The following is a 19,960-nucleotide window of genomic DNA, read 5'->3' on the forward strand; positions in this document are numbered from 1 at the left end:
CTGTCCTTTGTGGTCCCAATCACATGTCTGCCATTGCTATTTATTGCTTGTCGAGCTTTGAATAGATGTTACCGGACCTTTTCTGCGTTGTGCTGGTTTTATTTAATGAACAGGCCGTAACACAGTTCGTCATTGAGACTGGCTGCCTGGTCCAAATCCTCTCCCCTGGACAACATGACAAAAGGGCCCGGCAGCCATGTCACATAACTTTCAAAAGAAAAAAAATAAACCTTTAAAACAAATGACATACCTGACAAGAACAGTGAACAGAAAACAACCACGTTATTGGCTACCCGCTCCAAATCCTACACAAAACAAAAGTTAACTTAATCAATTTATAAATAAACTGGATGTTTTTAGATTTCAAAAAATAATCAGTACCCACCTCTCCCCTGGACAACATGACAAAAGGGGAGGGCCTAAGGGGCACAAACAATTTAACAACAATACCATAGAAGAAGAATAAAGAGGAGGGGCTCCCAATCTTAAAGACACAGGGTCACAACAATGATGGAGTTTTCAAAGGTGTTCACAGTCAGGTATAGAAAACAATATAAATAACAAAAAAATACATTTTCTGTAATTATTCAAAACAGAAATACAACCCGGTTTTGCTTTCACTTTAATTGTACAAACTGAAGCTATTTTGTTATTTTTTTTCTAATCAGCTTAATTTAAATTGCTTATACTGAAGACATCAATTCCTGAACTTTTGGCCCACATCATGAATCCAAAAAGTCTGGACATGGGGAATTCAGAGCTAATAAGGTAAAAACATTATTATTTAATACAAAACTGATGGTAATTAAAACAAGTAATTATACTCATGATTAGGTAGAGCAACAGAACTCAAGGTTCTTCGATTAACAAGTTATTTGGAAAAAAAAACATTTGACAGTTTACAAATTTCATCAAAGAAAGAGCAAATATATTCACATGGACAATGATTACTCTACGAAGGCTTGCAAGGATCTACAATAGAGCGTTACATTTAAAATACCACACAAGTTTTCACGCTGTAAAAAAAGAAGCCTTAGGTTAAAACATTGCTCAGGTGTATCTGTGATGAACCATCACAAAATAAAAATGTATTGTTGGTTTATGAATCAGTGTTTTAAATCTTTTTGCCCTATTGGAAACAGAAAAGAACCGTCTAAACCATTTTTAGCAACAAATCCAAAAGTCTGTGTTTTTGTTGGTAAGGGATTTTTCAGTGCTTTTGACAAATGTTATTTTCACTTGTGTGATAGCAGAATGAATGTAGGAAAAAAAAAAAACATTGAGACTTTTGAGCAACAAAAAGGCTGCCTTCAGTATGATTTCATTTTCAGGGTTGGACGTGAATTGTTCGACAAACCGCTCACCCAATTTCTACAGAGAAATGTGTGTGGAAGAACAGAGTATGTGTACTAAACGGGCCTGCTTGCAGTCCTGAACTGTTCCCATCCAAAAATGTGAGGAGAATTTTGAAAGAAATAAATGCAACATTCCCAAACCGCAAAAGCTTCATTGTCACGATTTTTTGGTATATGTTGTAGTCTGAAATGTAGGAATGGATGTATATGACCAAACAAGAAGGATTTTATTCTACTGTGTTCAATGTAATAAATGTTAAACTAAATGAAGGAAACACATTTTCCCCATCCAAACTTTCTGATTTATGGTTGCAGAAGAAGGAATCAACAATTAAAATATTGTAGACTTATTCAGATGTATTGTTTAGCATCCTATCATCTTTTCATGGAGAAAACATTGTCACATATGACAAAAGTTTCTACAGACATATCCAGGCAGGAAGTAATCGAGTCACAATTATCTCTGCACGTTGCAATATAACACCTCCTAAGAAGTGTGGAGTCTTTTCTTTTAACTTTCTTTGAAACATAATATTTAATAATGATCTATGAAACTGAGAAGAAGCTAAACCACTAAAACATGTATTTAGCTGCCAGGCTCAACATTATTGAGCCAAGACACACTAGGAGCCGTGGTGGACGCAAAGATTGACTGGTCATTTTCAGAAAGAGAACACTAATATTGGTATAAGGCAGCCTAATGCTAAGGAGTGGAGCTCAAAGGTAAATAATGACAAAATATTGTACAAATTTGCAAAAACTGACAGCTTTTAAAAAAAAAAGTATTAATTCATTAGTTTTTTGGAGGGCACTGCTAACATTAGTAATTCAGCCTTCCATGCTGTTGTCACTGCTGGTAGGCACAGGGTGGACACTGAGGGACAAACACTTCAGTATTGACCACCATGGTAAAAGTGCCTTCTTTAGATGGGAGAATAACTGAGCGCTGGATTTATCAGCAGGGTTGTGGTTTACTCTTGCTATTCCTGCAAATATTTGCAAAACTTCATAAAGAATGGAAAGGACAAAGGATGCTTTGCAACAGCAGCACCTTTCCTTTGCAGTTGTCTTCGGTGAGGACAGAGTCAGTTGATATCCCAAAGTATGAGAAGCAGAAATTGTTGGCTACTTCCATCAAACTCAATGAAGAAATTGAAACAAATCAATCCTAAATGTATACTGTTGCTCTATTGGTTTTAAAGTTCTCTATGGTGAGTCCATTTAAGAGCAGATTTTAGTGTATTTACAAAAAATGAGCAGCCAAACCTTTACCAAAGCCTTTGTGAAAACCAAAAATCAGGACACACTCTGTGCACTTCATGCCAAATCCATGAAGAGGGCCTCAACATAAAAAAATGTGTGATATGAGAACGAAAGCAGCAATACAGGAACAGCAAGGGTGAGAGAAATGAGGAGGGAAAAAAAAAAACGTGACAGAGGAGGCAGACATGAAAGGTGTGACAGAAGAGCAAAAAAGGACATAAAGGAAGTGAGAAAAATGAGCGACAGAAAAAGAGAGAGACAAAGAATTGAGAGAGAGAGAGGTAGTAGATGGTGCTGAGACATGTCCAGACAGGAAGGTAGGCATGTGGGTGGTGGGTTTCTCAGTTTGGTTTCCACCCCTTGGGGCAGAACGGCAGAGGAGAATGCAGAGGGTCTCATTTAGTTCCCTTTGAAAGGAAAGGCCAAAGCTTCCAGAGACTGCAACGGCTGTGATAAAGCCTGCTGTTTAGCGGTGGAATTGGAAGGATGACACACCCCAGGGATGTGCTAAATAGGAGTCACAAAAAGGGCTGGAGCCGAGACAAAAATATGTAGCTGAAGGTGAAAGATCAGAAGGACATAAGTGTGAAAGACAACAGACAAACAAAAGAGAGACAGCAGGAGATTACAAAAACATGTTTGGGTATTGTGAGTACGAGGCTCGTGCGTTATTGGCATCACTGATGGGTTAAATATTTTGTTTTGTGGTGTTAAATTGTGAGCCCTTCTAATGAGCTTTCCAGGCTGCTGCGTGTTATGTTGAGGAAAGAAAGTGTCATTTGGCTGTGCTTATCCAAGCAGAGTAGGTAATAAGTGTGTAATGGGGAAACAGTGGAGTTGAGATAGAATGAAAACAGGGAGGGGGAGGGGGGGTTGTTGAAACACACAACTGAACTTGTTTTACTGGCGTCTTCACAAAGCCATTTAGGACATTTGGTTTTTAAACACTGAAAAAAAAAAACATTATTGAAAAAGTCTCTAAAATTTACGCACATCCAGATGTATAGGCTGACAAACAGTAGCTGTATAATTTGAAAGAAGACCTTTGCTGAATGATGTTAGGAAAATATGAATTTTAATAATGTTAAATATTTCAATAATATCAATTGCAATTGACCTACATTTTCCTCCCCTCTTTCTGTTCTGTCATCACTACAGTTTTTTTTGCGGTATTGATATTACATACATTGATCTGGCAATGACAATAAAAGATTTATATATTGGGCAGATATATTAAATACCAATGTATTGAGCCATAGCAATACTCTGTTGGAGAGAAGACAAAGGATGCAGAAGACAGAGTTGGATGGAGGAGGATCACTCGGTGTGGCGATCCCTGAAAAGGGAACAGCCGAAAGAAAAAGAAGCAGTACTGAGCTAAAACAAAACATACACAACATTTGCAATCATTCAACATTTTTCTCATCACTAAGCTCACAACACTCTGACTCAAATTCACTAACAGTTTGCATGGCTTTCGTAGGTGCAATTTTGATTTTTGCGCAACCGTCTAACTCACAAAACTCTCACAAAATGAGTGTTGTGCATCCAACTTGACTGTCAACCACACAGTGTTTTACTAGTTTGCTCCTATGCATATGATGTGCTACTCATACCTTTAGAGGAAAACATGTCCATATTTATTATGAAAACTATTTTAGGGGCAAAACATGCCTAATTTCCAAAGACCAGAGTTGTTTGCAGCATGTATTTAGGGTGAAACATTTATTGTCCTCTGAGAGCTGGTGGTAACTGCATCGCTGAAGGAAAGAAGTTGAGCAATCTGCTGCACAGTTTTATATCCAGTATTAAAACGCCTTCTGATTATAGAGCCATTCATCAGACAGTGGTTCACATCCATTATTCAGAAATTCTTAAACAAAACTGAAAGTAGTGATTTTGTAGAATAAATATTGTGTGCCCGTCTTCCCATTTGCATGCCCTTAGCGCGGCTGCCCTGGTCTGCAGCCACTCTGAAGGCAAGTGGGCGGTGGTCTGAACCTCCTCATGGGGCGAGACCAATGCAGCCCGCACCTCATAGCCCTGAAGTATTAATTTTTCAATTTATTCAATAAAAAAATCAATTTAAATTGTGCAACAGACAACAGAGATCTGCTGTGTTCTGACACAAAAAGAGTGCAAATCACTTACACCTGCTGAACTTGATGGGCGTGTTTGTACCAGCATATAATTAGCATTGCTTGCCTTGGGAATATGATTCTGAGACAGAGCAGGCAAAGGGAGCAAATGAAGAAGTCAGTGGCGGTTCTAGCATTAACTGCTCCCCCCTTCACTGGGCATCTGACCATGAAGTTTCATCTGATTGGTCAGTCATAATATAGAAAAGAAAGCATAAATACATGGCACTTACAGTAAAATAGTCTACAAGTTATTGCATGAAGTCAGTCCTTTGCAATGTTGGAATTGCACACATTGGCATTGCAATAACAATTAATTAATTTGTGTAACCTTATCAATGCACTCTGTCAGGCATTAACAAATCATATACATCATCATCGTCAATATTGTAATGATGATTATAATTGTCAATAACCCAGATTTTCATCATTCCCTGTCCGTCTTTCTGTCATCACTTTGCGAACTGACAACACTATTTTAGCATCTCAGCCACTATCATCTAAAACAGGAGTGGGCATCAAGGGCAGTGAAGGTCCTTTGGATTGGCCAAATATATTATTGGCAGTCAGAGCATAAATACATATATTGTGGAATATAATAGTCTACAATTTATTGCATCCAAGCAGTCTTTTGGGATATTGACACTGTGAACACTGATACATCATGCAGCCCTATCATACCCAATGTATCAGGAATAGTAAAGCATACACATGTCAAATATACTCAGTAGCCAGACAATGAGAACTAAAACATGTTTCACCTTTAGGATTCTGCCTTAAGTTGTATACATTGTAGCCAGGGGCCCTTTTTATTGTTGTGGTCTGATATTGTAGCAGCTGAGGTATCTCCTCAAACAAATGTTTTAATAGACATAATTGCAGCAGCAGCAGTTGCTGGGAAAATGTTGAAATCTTTAGCGCACATAATTGAAGACACATGTCAGTTCAAGACTTATAGCCCATACAGTTGTGTTGATCCATACTTGTCACTACTGTAGTAGCAATGTTGGCAAGTAGTACCTTGAAAAACTAATGTCTCAATACTGTCATATCAATTTTTCAACAAACTGCCAACATTAATGACCACATCAATCTCTTGTACCTGATATGACTTATAAGCACTTGTGAAAGGACGCATATGAAACATGCCAGTTTAAAGAAGTTAAAAATACAAAACTTGGAGCTTTCATAATGTTACCCACCAGTTTAGAAGCCCTGTCTTTAAGGTGAGCAGGGTGATGAGTTTATCAAACATTTTTGAAATACATAGAAATGACTCAAAGAATTATAGGTGCTGCTTTACAACAAATATAAACTGAAATAACAAACATCTTGTGCGATTGTTTCTCAAATACAGATAGTCTCTGTCTCTTATTTTCTTTTTGATTAGTATGTGCTTTCTGCAGCTGTTCGATACAGCTGTCAAATGACTTTTTCCACTCAGTGATATTTAGATGTAGCTGTTGGAGGATTGGAGTCGACTAATTAAAGAAATGATTTTCTAAGAAATCTTTAGGAACTTTATTCCTTTTCTGTATGTAAAACAAAGATAACATAAAAAGTCAGTGCAATGTTTGTTGTTTTCATGTAAAAATGCATATTATCTTACTTTAGTTATGCCTGATTATTGCATATAATGCCAAAGAGACATAGAACACAGAAACGGTCAAACTTGTTTATACCCTTTTGTTAAAGAAAGAAAAATCCACAGTGGTCACTAAAATAACTTGAAACAGACAAAAGTAATATTTACAAAAACATTTACTAAAAAATCCATTAATGAAAATCAGTCATTGCTTTTTAACTTTGGTTCATGAGATTTTGTTTTTTCTTTTCAAACATACTAATAAAACTGGCTTTGACAAAAACGATGGTACTCCTAAGAAAAATTTGACCATTGGGACATGTTAAACTAAGGTGTGTCCTGTACTCAGCATCAAATGTGTGTTCGATCTTGTAATCAGTCAGTCTGCCTGTTTAAAACAGGAAAGGTAGTCACTGTGCTGTTTGGTTTTATACCGCACTGAATATGGAGCACAGAAAGCTATGGAGGATTAGAAAGAAAATTATTAACAAGCATGGTAAAGGTAAAGACTAAAAGACCATCTCCAAGCAGCTTGATGTTCCTGTGACTACAGTGACACATAATATTCAGAATTTTAAGGTCCACAAGACTGGAGCCAACCTCCCTGGATGTGGAAAATGGATGACAAATTGAAAAGATGAATAACATGAATGGTAACCAAAGAGTCCAGAACAGCTTCCAAAGAGATTAAAGGTGAATTGCAAGGTTAAGCTTTATCAGTGTCAGATTGCACAGTCAGTCTGCTTGAGCCAAAGTGGACTTAATGGAAGACAACTGAGAAAGACACCAAATCATAAAAAGCGAGGCTGGATTTTGCCAAAATGCACACTGAGAAGCCTTAAGGCTTCTGGGGGAATGTTTTTTTGGACAGAAGAGACAAAACTGGAGCTTCTTGGCAACTGACATCATAGACTCAAAAATAAAACATACAAAGAAAAGAACCCTGTACCTACAGTGAAACACGGAGGAGGCTCGGTTCTGGGGCTGCTTCCCTGCATCTGGCACAGATTGTTTGGAATTTGTGCAGGGTCCAATTAAATCTCAAGACTATGAAGGCGTTCTTGAGTGAAATGTGCTGCCTAGTGTTAGAAAGCTTGGTCTCTGTCACAGGTCATGGGTCCACATGACCGAAATGACCCAAAAGTCAAAGTCAAAGTCAAAGTCAAAGACACAGCTAAAACACCCCTGAAGACTAAGAATGAAACCTAAATCCTGTTGAACATCTGAAACCTGCAGTCTGGAGAAAATTCCAGTGTACAGGTGCAAAAGTCTCAGAGAGAGTTTCAGAAAAAAATTGAATGCAGTGACTGCCTCAAAAGAATGTACAACAAAATCTTAAGTTAAGGGCACCATCCTTTCTGTGAAGCCCAGTTTTATTTTATTTATTTATCTAAATTTTTAATAGTTCTGGTGAAACAACACTCAAAAGCAATGACTGATTTTCATCATTTGAATTCATTTTCCCCCCTTAATATTACTTATGTCAGTTTAAAGTTATTTCTATGACCTTTCTGGGTTTTTCTTTCACAAAAGGGTACAAACAAATTTGGCTGCATCTGTAAAGGTCACTATTTTAGTTTTTAATAAACTAAATTATTAGCTATTCAAAGGAACCTAACTCAGAAACAAAATGTGATGTTGTACAGGCACTTATGAGTGCACATGCTCAACTATGAATTAATCTAACAACTGCTGTAAGTGCAAGTTGAAACATCCATTAACACACCACAGTATTGTGAATTTGCGTGTACTACTGACAACTATTAAACAAAATAACAGTCAGAGAGAAGCTTCAACTAAACATTAAAACTTTTGAAAAAGAATGGTAAGAACACCCAAGTACAAAATAAAAAAAAATCTTCATTATAATTTAATCAAAGTTAATCAAATTTGCTAATACAGCCCCATCAGCTATTAAAAACTAATATTGCAGACCCTTTCAGACATTAGAACTTCCCTTCAAACCATCGGTTACATTTTAAATTAACAAAAAAGAAAAAGAAAAATGATCTGAAACTGTTCTCTAATATTTCCAGTTTTGGTTGTTTGCAGTTATGTTTTACCAGCTTACCTCTAAGCTTCAGGCTCTAGTTTTCTAAACAAGAAGGCACTGTTTCAATCCCTCACCACACTTCTATGTTCTCTTTATAAAAATATCTTGAAAGATAAGAAAACACTATCGGCTGCTTCTCCCTCTCAGTCTTTCTTTTTCTCCATCCTTCCAGCACTACTCCTCCTCTCATAGTGTCACAGTCCATATGGTGCTGCAACACTGTTGGTCTCCTGTGGCCACACTTCCCACGATGCATCTGTGGCTCTGGGCTTTGGATGAAGCCGATAGGCTGAGAGTACTGTGGTATCGACCAGCCATCGCCTGGTGTGAGGTCAGCTCAGTGCAGCGCTGGAGTGTGTCCAAGCAGCACACACCAATAACTTTCAGTCTATCATGGATTCTGACAATCAATCCTCAATTTTCTGCTCTTACCTTTGCCTCCATAGAAGTATGTTCTTGTGTTGTATTCCTTTCTTTAAAACTCCCTTTTGAATGTGCTGCTGAGTCGTTTTTTTCTATCTAAACCACTGTCAGATTGATCCATTTCTTGTAATTTCTTGAAGCCACACACAATGAGACATCAAACCTTGGTGCCAAGTTTATCTTTTCAAGCTATGATGGCAATATTCCTTTAAAAAATACCACCTTGGACTCTTTGACCAGTACACTTCTTTTTTTGAGAGCTGGGTGTTTTTCTACTCTCATCCACATAGTTGGGTTGCTTTGAGCTGGCTTCCTCTCCTGTCTGTGTCCGTGCAAAGAAAACAGAGCTTAGCAGAGATCAATCCCATTGAGTCTGACTCCTTTCACCAGCCGAGGATCAATACTTTCTGTTTCATGTCCCTGTGCAAAGTACACACACGCACGTTTTTGCACAGACACAGCCAAGCACAGTCCAAAGACACACCTATGAGCGCTGACCCACCCCCTTTAGAAGCGACCTATCGGCCTATCGGCTAACTTGCTCACCGGGGGATACAAAAGTTCATTATGACAGCTTTCGTAGTACTAAAGATCTGCTTTGGCACTCTTCTGCAAAGCAGTATTTACATTATATATTTTGCAATTCACTCATGCTGTTATAAAAGAAAACCGAGCAAAAAAAAAAAAGAAAAAAAAATCTTTTTGCACAATCAAGAGATGTTCAGTGTGTGGCAAAAGATATGTGCTTAATGATATAAACACAGAAATGGGAAGAGTTTTAAACTACATTGGTACGTAATCTAATCCTGAATTCATTGTCAGTCCACGTCCCTTAACATAATTTTAATAGTTCTTGCTGAGTTTAGTAGATCTTGTTTCTGCAGCATCCTCTGTTTTGTTTTAAGTTAATTAAATCATTTTTGGAACACACAGCCTGCCTTCTAGTTCTGGGTTTAGGTCTTTTACATTCTGTTTTTGGTTTTGCATAGATTTTCTTAATTATTTCTTTGACACCTTTATAAAGAGCTAATCTAATATACGAACTTTTAAAGAAACAGACTGTCTTTTTTCACATTTTGGCAAGCTGTTTGTGTAGTGGGCCAGTTGTTTGTGAAGTGGTACTGTTGTCTTACAGCAAGAACATCCTGTGTTCAAATCTTGTTGGAGACCATTCTGTGTGGAATTTTGCATTTCTTACGTGTTCTGAAGTTTTTTCCAGGTACCATGGTTTCCTCCCATGCATGTTAGGTTAACTGGAGAGCCTAAACTGACTTTATTGTGAGTGTGTGATGATTGTTTTGTCGAGTGTGGCTCTGTATTGGCTCTGTAATAGACTAGAAAGCTGTCTAGGGTGTACCTCACCTCCTGCCTGAGGTGTACTTTCTCTGACCCTGTGACCCCAAATATCACCAAGTGGATACAGAAAATATGTGAGTTAGTGAGTGTTTGAGTTATGGGACCTGAGTTGAGCCTCAAAGCTTGTTTGCTCTATGAACAGACATATAAACAGACATTTCAGCACTATAAAGGTTTCTTCGAATTCAAAATAAATAAACTACCGGTAGTCCTTTGTGAACTTAAAACTGTTCAAAATTTTTTCATTATTAAACAGATTAAATGAAGCTCTCAATCAAACTGAATATTTGTTAAATAAATGTTTTGCCCCACAAACGCACCTTGCCTGGAGTACTCATCAGCCTCATGGTGTACCAGGTCAGACACGCAGCCACCATAGTGAAGCCTCTGCTCATGATCGAAGGCCTTGAGCGTCTCACTGGAGCTGTATGACTTCTGTGTTGGCACACGGCACTCGTCTGCATCAAGGGAAGATGTGTTGTACTGGGACTCTTTGGAGCAACGACTCCTAGTCAGAGAGCGGTGCCTACGGTCCTTTAGGTCCATGATGAAGTTGGGGGATGATTGAAGATGATTGATGGAGGAAAGGGAGGAAACAGCAGACAGGGGTGATGAAGGGGCCTCCTAAAGGACCTCCTCAATGTTGGTCACTTGTTCAGTCACCTGGAAAAGAAAGATAAGGAGAGGGGAAAATGGAGAGGATAGAAACAACATTTAAAAGTTGGTTTAAAATTCACAAGAAGCTCTGCTGTGACTCAGTCACTCTGTAGAAAATACAGAGAGAGTTGGGTAAGAGTGAGCACTGCAAAAGGACATTTGAGCAACCAGGCAAATATACAACACATCGGAGTATTGATGCAGGCTAAGTAAGGCTATTGTGGGGAGAAACAGAGCTGCCAGCCCTGTGGTCCACAGAGATAGTCAGCCATCGACCGTGCTGATGAAAAATAGTCATCCAGCATCTAAATCTATTCCATAAAAACTGAGAGCATCTCAAACAGGAGCCAGTCAACCTGAGCTGATGCCAATGATGCATGAATACAACAAAAGTGGACAAAAAGACAAAAATGACTGACAGGATAATGACAAAACAGACAGATTATCTAGATTAGAGCAAGGTAAAGGGCAAAAGAAGAAGAAAACAGCCGGATGCAACAGGAAGGAAGGAGGAGGAGGAGAAATGACTTGAGGGCTTTGAAAGTCTCTCCCTCATTATCAGAGTGAGAATGTATCTGGCTCCCTTAGAGGCTGTAAAGGATAATCAAACACACCCAAATGACTACACACAGACACACAAATTGTACACAACAAACACACAACAATACCTTTCAATTGGGAACAAAAATATTGTGTTGCTTGAAGTTGACATGGCTTATAAAACCACTTGTAAAAACGTGTTTATTATGACTTTGTTTCTTCATTTGATGCCTGATCTGTCCATTCCTCCTACTACACCAGCACTGTGTTAATCTCTTGTGGACACAGATTATACCGGTTATAATTTTAATAAAGTACAATGCTAGTCAAGCTGCCTTGAGCAATGCATTGCACAAGAGATCTGAAGTTCAAAGTACAACAATACAAGAACCAGCAGTAATTGATGGGGCCACTTCCGGCAGCTGTCTGAATGTGATGTTCATGCCAATAAATAGGTCATTCATAGTTCTGTTACTTGAGGCAGAGGAAAGTCCGGTCCACCCTCTGTGTTAAAATTTAGCATTGTGTTTTCATCACAATTGTTCTCAATCTGGACAGCACATCCCAATATCCGAGTACAAAAGGGCTTTTCTGAAGAACAGTGATTTTTGAATACTTTATGCTGCTAATTGCATCATCCAGTACAGGAAGAATAAAAGTAGAGGAAAAAAAACAGGTTACAGAATGTGAGTCAGTCTATTCAATGAGTGCTCATTTTAAAATGCTTGGAAGGTAGCACTGAAAAGTGCCCTGCTATGTCCATTGATTAACAGTAGGTATTAAGACTCATAAAGAGCTCATTATTCTCAGGCATCCATCACACAGGCTATTAGGAGTTCAACCTTAATGTGTTTGTACCTTGAATAGAGGATAAGGAAATAGTTCAGGGTACTGACTCAGGAGATGTGGGGACATTTTGACTGGTGGTTTGCAGACAATGGGACTGGGATTGTGTGGAACAGGAAAGCAGCTGCTGCTGATGAGCTATGACTGTGTCAGAGGATTAGTGGAAATAATAAATACTCAATAATAGACGAGCTGTTATTATTTACTTTCTTCTCCCAAAAGTTTTATCAGACATTCAGAACTAAACAAATATTTTTTTTCTTCTGAATCAAGCACAGTGCTGGAGGGAACCAGGCTTTTCTTTCTTGAATGACTTCAACATAAACAATGTAGCTACTCTGCTCTCTGCAAAGTGAACTAAAAAAAAATCCTCACTACCAATATTGTTTACAAATTAATGCCTAATTTATAGCAACGTGTGTCAGCACATCACCGCCATAAAACAGTTCACCTTGTTTTGAAGGTGGCCAATAATGAGTTTAGAAGAAAATTAAGGAGGAATTGTAATAAAATCTATCATAAAACATTGTTTTACATTTTATAGATTTTATATATCTGTTTTTATTTTAATAAAAATATAAATAGACAACTTAAAACCTCCCAAACTTTACAATAGGATATGATACAAAAGAATCTTTAGATTCCCATTAGGAGCATTTTTTGACTCAGTAGCTGCCTTCACAGAAGTCACAGGTACTACAATCTCTTTAGGAAGGGGGCATACACTGATTACACAGTAATCAATAAATTGGTTTTCACAGCCAGTGGGAAATCACCTGATCCCCACACAGTTCCAAACCAAAATGGATTTTAGATATGTCCAAGAGACCAGCATTAGCCTTACCTGATAGACAAGACTGGTTTTGTAAAACAGTACATGAATAACAGGCAAAGTCATGTCACACAATATTAGTATGCAATTTATGTTTCATAAGTGTTCCTTAAATGTTGTTGTTGTTCTTTCGGCTGCTCCCTTCTTTAGGGGTTGACACAGCGAGCAGATTTGGCAATTGTTTTATGCCGGAGGCCCTTCCTGCCTCAACCTGGGCTAGAACCTGCAGCTTCAGGATAAAAACACTGCGGCACTGACCACCATGCTAGGTCTTTAACGCTAGGTCTAAAACTCTGGCATGAAATGCACATTATTCACACAATTAGATTACTCGTGTGTAACAAATGAAGTTTTATCACACCAGATCAAATTCTTGCATTCAGGTGTTGGATAGTTCAGTGCTGCCAAGGCCAAGGTTTTCTGCAGACTGCCTGTTGTATTTCTACAGAATTTTAATGCAGCATTCTGGTTACAAATGCACATTTGATAAACCTTTTCCACTTATTTACTCTGGCATCAACAGATTACCACATGGAGGTAGATTTATTTATAATGATACACTAGCTTTTTCTCATTCTGACCACTTAGTTATATGCATATTCATACAAACACACACACCAACTCAGCTGACAAATGGATACATGAATCTAAAACCGTACAAATACCTGCATGACCTTGCAATAAGCCGTGTTTCTTTGACAGGCCTGAACAGAGGTGGACAAAGAAAAAAAAGAGAGACATGCATGCAACTATGAAGTGACCATGAAATCCTGGCAGAATGAAAAATGTAATTGGAGGATGAGTGAGAAGATGGAAAAAATCATTTTCAAAAATACAGGGGTGATGTTTAAAACAGTAATAGGCCTGTTTTATGCAAATAACAGCTTCAGGGGGGAAAAAAAAGGAAAATGGCTCAATGTAAATTCACTGTAAATGCAAATTAAAGCCAGTTAATAGGAAGTTAATGACATCAGAGGATTAGTGAGCATCAAACAAGATGGTTTCCTTTTCAACTCAATCAACCACTAAAAGAGGAGAATCCAAGTATCAAAGGAAACCAAGTAAAAGATTTGTCTTTAAAAGCAGAAGCTGCCATTTAAAGGATTTCTGAGCCCCATATTTGTTTTACTAACACATGAATAATAAGCATTTATTATTTTAAATGCATGAACAGATATGTGCGTTGGAAATTTACAAAGCTAGATTTTAGAGAATATTAACAATCTCTCAACACATACCTAGCTAACAAAAATAAAACAAAAAAACAATGCTGTCAAAGTAACACTCCTCGTGGGGAATGCCAGCATCTTTCAGAAACAGGTGCATCGGTGCATTTACGGCTTCAAATTGCCTCAGGTATTTTGTGTTTTATTGCATCATGCCTCAAATCCGCCTGAAGAAACTGCTGCGGAGGCACCCAGCGCTGGGAACATGCTGATCGCAATCAACTGGGCTCGGCTCCTGCATATTATTTCATTGCATTTGTAATGGTTACATCTACATTGGCAAGACACCCAATGACAATTAGCTGCAAAGATTTCATCCAGTGACTGCTCTCATTTTTCAAACAAATAAGCACAGAGACGACATGAGTGTGCGAGTATGGATGCTGTTTAGGGCCATATCACTGTGGGAGGCTTTCCGTCCAGATGACTCTAACTGCAGCCAACTAGGAGGATACACAAACAGGTTTGGGCATAATAGACAAGCAATAATTTACCCTGAAATCCAACAACTTATTATTTTCCAAACAAATCTAGAAAACAGATTTCTCAAGGGTAAAAGACGTACTTTAGAAGAAGCGTTTTTGCTGCAACTAACACATTTAATTGATCATCTTGCTTCCCACTTTTTTCTTCATTAATCAGGTAGTTTGGGTTGACAAACATAAGAAAATATTAAAATTGCACGTTATTATTTCTGACACTTGAGATGCCATCTTTCATTATCACATTTCATTGTAACATGTTATTGTCTTACGAAAGTCAGCTGATTGTCACTGAAAGTAAAAAAGAAAAACACAGGAAAGCTGAAGGTTTAAGCATCTGAATAACTGTAGACATTTGTTCTGCTAATTGACTACTTTTCAGCTTTTTGTTTTTATTTACTGGATGCTCTACAGTAATTTTTTTCATTAAAATTGGTAATTTTGAATAATGTTCTTTAAAAAAAATCTATTTGTCATGTTATTATATTTGCAGTAGAAATCAGATGTTTACATACACTGTATAATATACACTTTTTTTTCACTGTCTGACAATAAATCCGACTCGGCCATTCCTATTTTAGGTCAGTTAGGATTCCATATTTATTTTTTTGCTAAATGACTAAATATTGGGAAATGGAAAAAAAAATAAGTCACAAGTTTATGTATACTAAGCTACCTAAGATTTTAAACAATTTCAGAAAGCCCAGATGACAATGTCATGGCTTTGGAAGCTTTTGTCTGGTTAGTTCACAACATTTGATTTAATTGTTGTTTATTGGAGTTCATTGGAGGCACAGTTGTGGCTACATTTTAAGCCACATCTCAAACACACTGCTTTGTGTGACATCATGTCAGAATCAAAAGAAATCAGTTAAGACACCAGGATGAGAATAGTCCTCCTCGACTCTGATTCATTCTGGTGTATAATGTTCCATATGCCTAATGGTGCCACATTCATCTTTTCAATCAATTATATGCAAGTTTAAGCATCATGGGAATGTGCTGCCATCATAGTGCTCAGGAAGGAGATGGGTTTTGTGTTCCCAAGTTTTGTTGTGGAAGGTACATATTAACCCCAAAACAAAAGCAAAAAAAACCTTGTGAAGATGCTGCTGAAGCTGGTCAGAGTCATTATCCAAAGTAAAACCAATCCTGTACTGACACAGGCTAAAATGCCACTCAGCGAGGAAGGAGCCATTACTCAGAAACAAACAAACAAACCAACAAAAAAAGGCAGATTACAGTTTGCAATTGCACTCAGGGACAAAGGCTTTCATTTCTGGAGACATGTCATGTGGTCTGATGAGACTAAAATTGAAATGTTTGGCCATAATCACTATTGTTAAATTTAAAAGAAAAAGTGGGAAGCTTGCAAGCCTGAGACCATTCAAACTGTGAAGTACGGGGGTGGCAGCATCATGTTGTGGGGGTATTTTGCTGCAGGAGAGACTGGTGCACTTCACAAAATAGGTGGCATCGTGAGGAAAGAATATGTAGAAATGTTGAAGCAACATCTCAAGACATCAGCCAGGAAGTTAAAGTTTGGACACAAATGTGTCTTCAAATGGACAGTGACCCTCAGCATGCTGCCAAATTAGGTCCAAAGTGGCTTAAGGACAACAAAGTCAGTGTTTTGGAGTGGCCATCACAAAACCTCCGATATCAGAGGAGAAAATGTCTGTATCTTTTTAGACAGTGTATGTAGGCATCTGGTTTCAACTCTGTGTTACCTTAACTTGTATAAAACAAGCCTGCAGCCATTACTTGGCTCATTGTATTTAGTTTTATTCACACCAAGAAACAACTACCAGTCAGAAAGACTGGCAGTTAAATCCTGATAAACACAGCATGGAGTGTTTCCATCAGAAAATTCACCCATTCTTCCAAAAGTCTTTGTGAACAGGAGATGAAGTTGCTCATTTGCTCATTTGGTGTCTCCTTTCATGCTCTGCCCACGTTTCTTTTTTCTTTTACAATTCAAACGAAATTTGGATAGCAAAAAAGTGGCCTCTTGAAAACCTGTCCCTGTCATTGGAAATGACAAAATTGTGGCTATAAAGCTTTTTTTTGTGTGCTGCTGCTCAAATTAAGTTGTTTACACAGTTTGTTCACAAAGACAAAGAGTACACACAGAGAGACTGAGGGAAACAAAGAATATACACGGAAAAAGCTGAGCACAAAAAAGTAGCATGAGAATAAAATGAAAACAACAAATCGTTTACTTAGATTTGTAGTCAATTACAAATAATAAAAAAGTGTCTCTTGACTTCAGGCTAAAAAAAAATCGGTAATATTAGTGATACCCTTTAACTGTATGAACAGTATGTACTTGACATCACATCTTTAAGTGTAAATCTTTTGATCCTAACATAAAGTAAGAGTTGACGCAGAAGTGAAGAAATCCCATAACAACAAAAATAACTCTTATTTACTTGAAATTTTACTGGATAATGACCAATTCTAAGGTATAATTTTAAGTTTCCACGATAAGGGAATGTGGTGCTTGTACACAGACCTTAACTATCTGTATTCAAAGTCTTCATACTATATATAAGTTTATAAGAATATTTCTGTATGTAGCTGCATTTATAAGAAATACATTCTGACCTGTTTCTTTCTGAAATATGAACTCAATCTTGCTATAAATGTTTTTTTTTGTTTGACTCTGACTGAGAGGTTCTTTATCACAAAAGAGACCAATTACATAATCTCAGGTGCCATTAAAAGTACGTGCACAAGACGCAAAAAAAAAAAATACATGTATGTACTTACACACAAATATAAGACAAATAGAGGGCTAAAGGGAAGCGTGAATGGCTTCAGTTCAACTGGAAACTGTGCTCTATTTTAGATCCAAGAGGTCCTGAGAGCCAAGAGCTGAGGGGCAGGAAGCATTTCATCTTTCTCTCCATCCCACACACCTTACCAAATCACCTCCAACATGTCTTTGAGCCAAAAATATATCATATTACATGTGATCTGTCATAGACTCACTGGCTCTGTCACAGTTTGTTGGCAAAATCATGTCCCTGATTGATTTTGGATATTAAAGTGCCAAAATTGTTTTCATAGTGACAACAAAAACAATAATATCGCTCTTAAGACGTAGAAAGCTGTCGGTTTTTCTTAGTGTTTCTAACAATATCAGAGTTTGATTATTGCATAGCTTCTAGGATTAACTCTCCAGAGTGCACTGATGTGCAGAAAATTGTCCCTATTTCTCAGTCTCGTTTTTAGACCCTCATTAGCGAGTGAACACATAATAAATGTGTAGTAGTTTTTACAAATTAGGCTGCCTTTTATCTGCAGTGCCACAGAACAATAAGGTCACTTATAAATATAAGACAAGATGTATTCTATGTAATTGCACCAGTTCTATTAGGTTTAATGCTTATGCAAGTTCCTATAGAGTGCTGAAATAGAATGGAAAAAAAGAAACATTCATTTGTCGACAGCAAGTTTTCAGGAAAGCAAACTGGATCGGATTTTTCTGATTTTTCCTCTTTGAGTTTAAATGAAAGACATCTTCTGTGCATTATTTGTGCTTTGCTGAGTATTGCATTTGAATGAGGGAACATCTCCTGGGATCAGCGAGCTTGAACACGGTAGTTATGAAGTACTGTTGAGGTCACACAAGAATATAAGAGTTACATATCCTGAGGTTTGCTTATGTGACTCACAGCTGTAGTCCCTGCAGGGGCCTGAGACGAACGAAAGTTGGCACCACGATCACGAGCTAGGAACAGATCTCATCCACCTTCAGTTTACTCCCTTATGTTTCCTATCTCATCCCCTCATTTGTCAGGATGGAAATGAATGAGCGGAGGATATGGGGAGGAAGTTGTTGAGATGTGAGAAATTCATCCCTTTCTCTTCCCTGCTCTTGGTGCCTGTGTAATCTCCAGACTGGGCTGCAGAGTGCCACAGAGCCTCTGTTTATTAGACTAATCCCTAAATCCACATTCTGCAGGCCTCGCAAACGCCTCACGAAGCTCTAATCTGACTCAAAACAAAGGGATTAGAGACGACAAGGTCCCTCTCTCTGTCTCTCTGTGTCTGCCGGAGTGGGCTCAGGGTGAAGGCACACATGTTCTGAGAAACACACTTGCACTGTTGCATACTCTTGCCTGTCATGCCCCTATTTGCTAAAGACTGATTGGCACATGCATGCGAGCCCTCTCTCACATACACACACACACATACACACGTACATGCATACTGTGAACACAAGCTGGCTGCGACAAGACAGGCAGTTAGAGCCAAAGTGCAAACAAACTGGGTAATTACACATAGCTCAAAAACTCATGGGAGAAATGACGGACAAGATGAGAATGAGCTGTGGGAATGGGACATGGTTACAGCAGGGAGGATATACTTGGAATAATTGAACAAACAGGCTCATTTTATGAACTCACAGTGTTGCAAAATCAGCAGAGGAGTAGAATTATTTTATTCACCAGCAAGAAATGCCAGGGGTTCACCTTAGGGGCAACAGGCTGTTACAGTATATACACAAAATAAAGTGCCAAAAAAAAATCAATATTTGTCAAGTATTTATCCATATTAAAGGACCAACATACCTGCAGCACACTGTAACAAAATATTCTCCAAATTTACAGCTCCGGTGAGGCTCTCCCCAAAACTCATAAGAGCCCATTTCAGTCAGATGCCAAAGCTGTAACAGGTTTACAAGAAAACCTCCTTTCCTTCTCTCTGTGTTTCTCTCACAGTTTGTCACAGTTTTATTCTGCTTCTTTCCAATATGTTGAAGAAATAATGTGTAAAAAAGGGGGGGCTGAAATTGAGTTGACTCAGTTCCTAATTTTAATTTTACAGTGTAATCTTTAGTAACAGTGGGTCTAATTTGCAAATGTAGCATGTAATAATGTTGAGAGGTTAGCTCAGTTTATTTCCAGGCTACTTTCACACACTGGTTTGGCTTTTGATGAGAAAACTTTCTAAATACTTTTCATTTAACCAGACATAACATATGGAACCAACAAACCATTAGCTAATCCTTTTAAACAATAACAATATGTAAGCATGCTAACATAAGCTTGTTTCACTTCCTTACTGTTGGGGAACTGGCAATGAAAATTATATACATTCTCTAAGGTTTTACACAATTTACATAATGATGACATATTTATCCCATTGTTTTGCCCCATTCCTGGACAAAACGGCAGCATAAATATGAGCTAAAA

The 19,960-nt window shown here is 37.9% G+C and overlaps 1 protein-coding gene across 5 annotated transcripts in view; it reads right to left on the reverse strand.

Moving 5' to 3' along the window:
• The window catches only part of tenm2 (teneurin transmembrane protein 2), a 253,742-nt gene that overhangs the window by 176,423 nt on the left and 57,359 nt on the right, over nt 1–19,960 (reverse strand). For 4 of the 5 annotated variants that reach the window (XM_037977338.1, XM_017419733.3, XM_037977341.1 and 1 more), the window contains exon 2: nt 10,494–10,836. In XM_037977338.1, coding sequence (XP_037833266.1) covers nt 10,494–10,719 — 226 coding nt within the window. In that variant the 5' untranslated portion in view covers nt 10,720–10,836. Of the gene's footprint in view, nt 1–10,493; nt 10,837–19,960 lie in introns of those variants that run through there. The other variant, XM_037977340.1, reaches the window with a different exon arrangement.

The sequence above is a fragment of the Kryptolebias marmoratus genome, linkage group LG9 (assembly GCF_001649575.2).
Source record: "Kryptolebias marmoratus isolate JLee-2015 linkage group LG9, ASM164957v2, whole genome shotgun sequence".
Classification (NCBI taxonomy): Eukaryota; Metazoa; Chordata; class Actinopteri; order Cyprinodontiformes; family Rivulidae; genus Kryptolebias; species Kryptolebias marmoratus.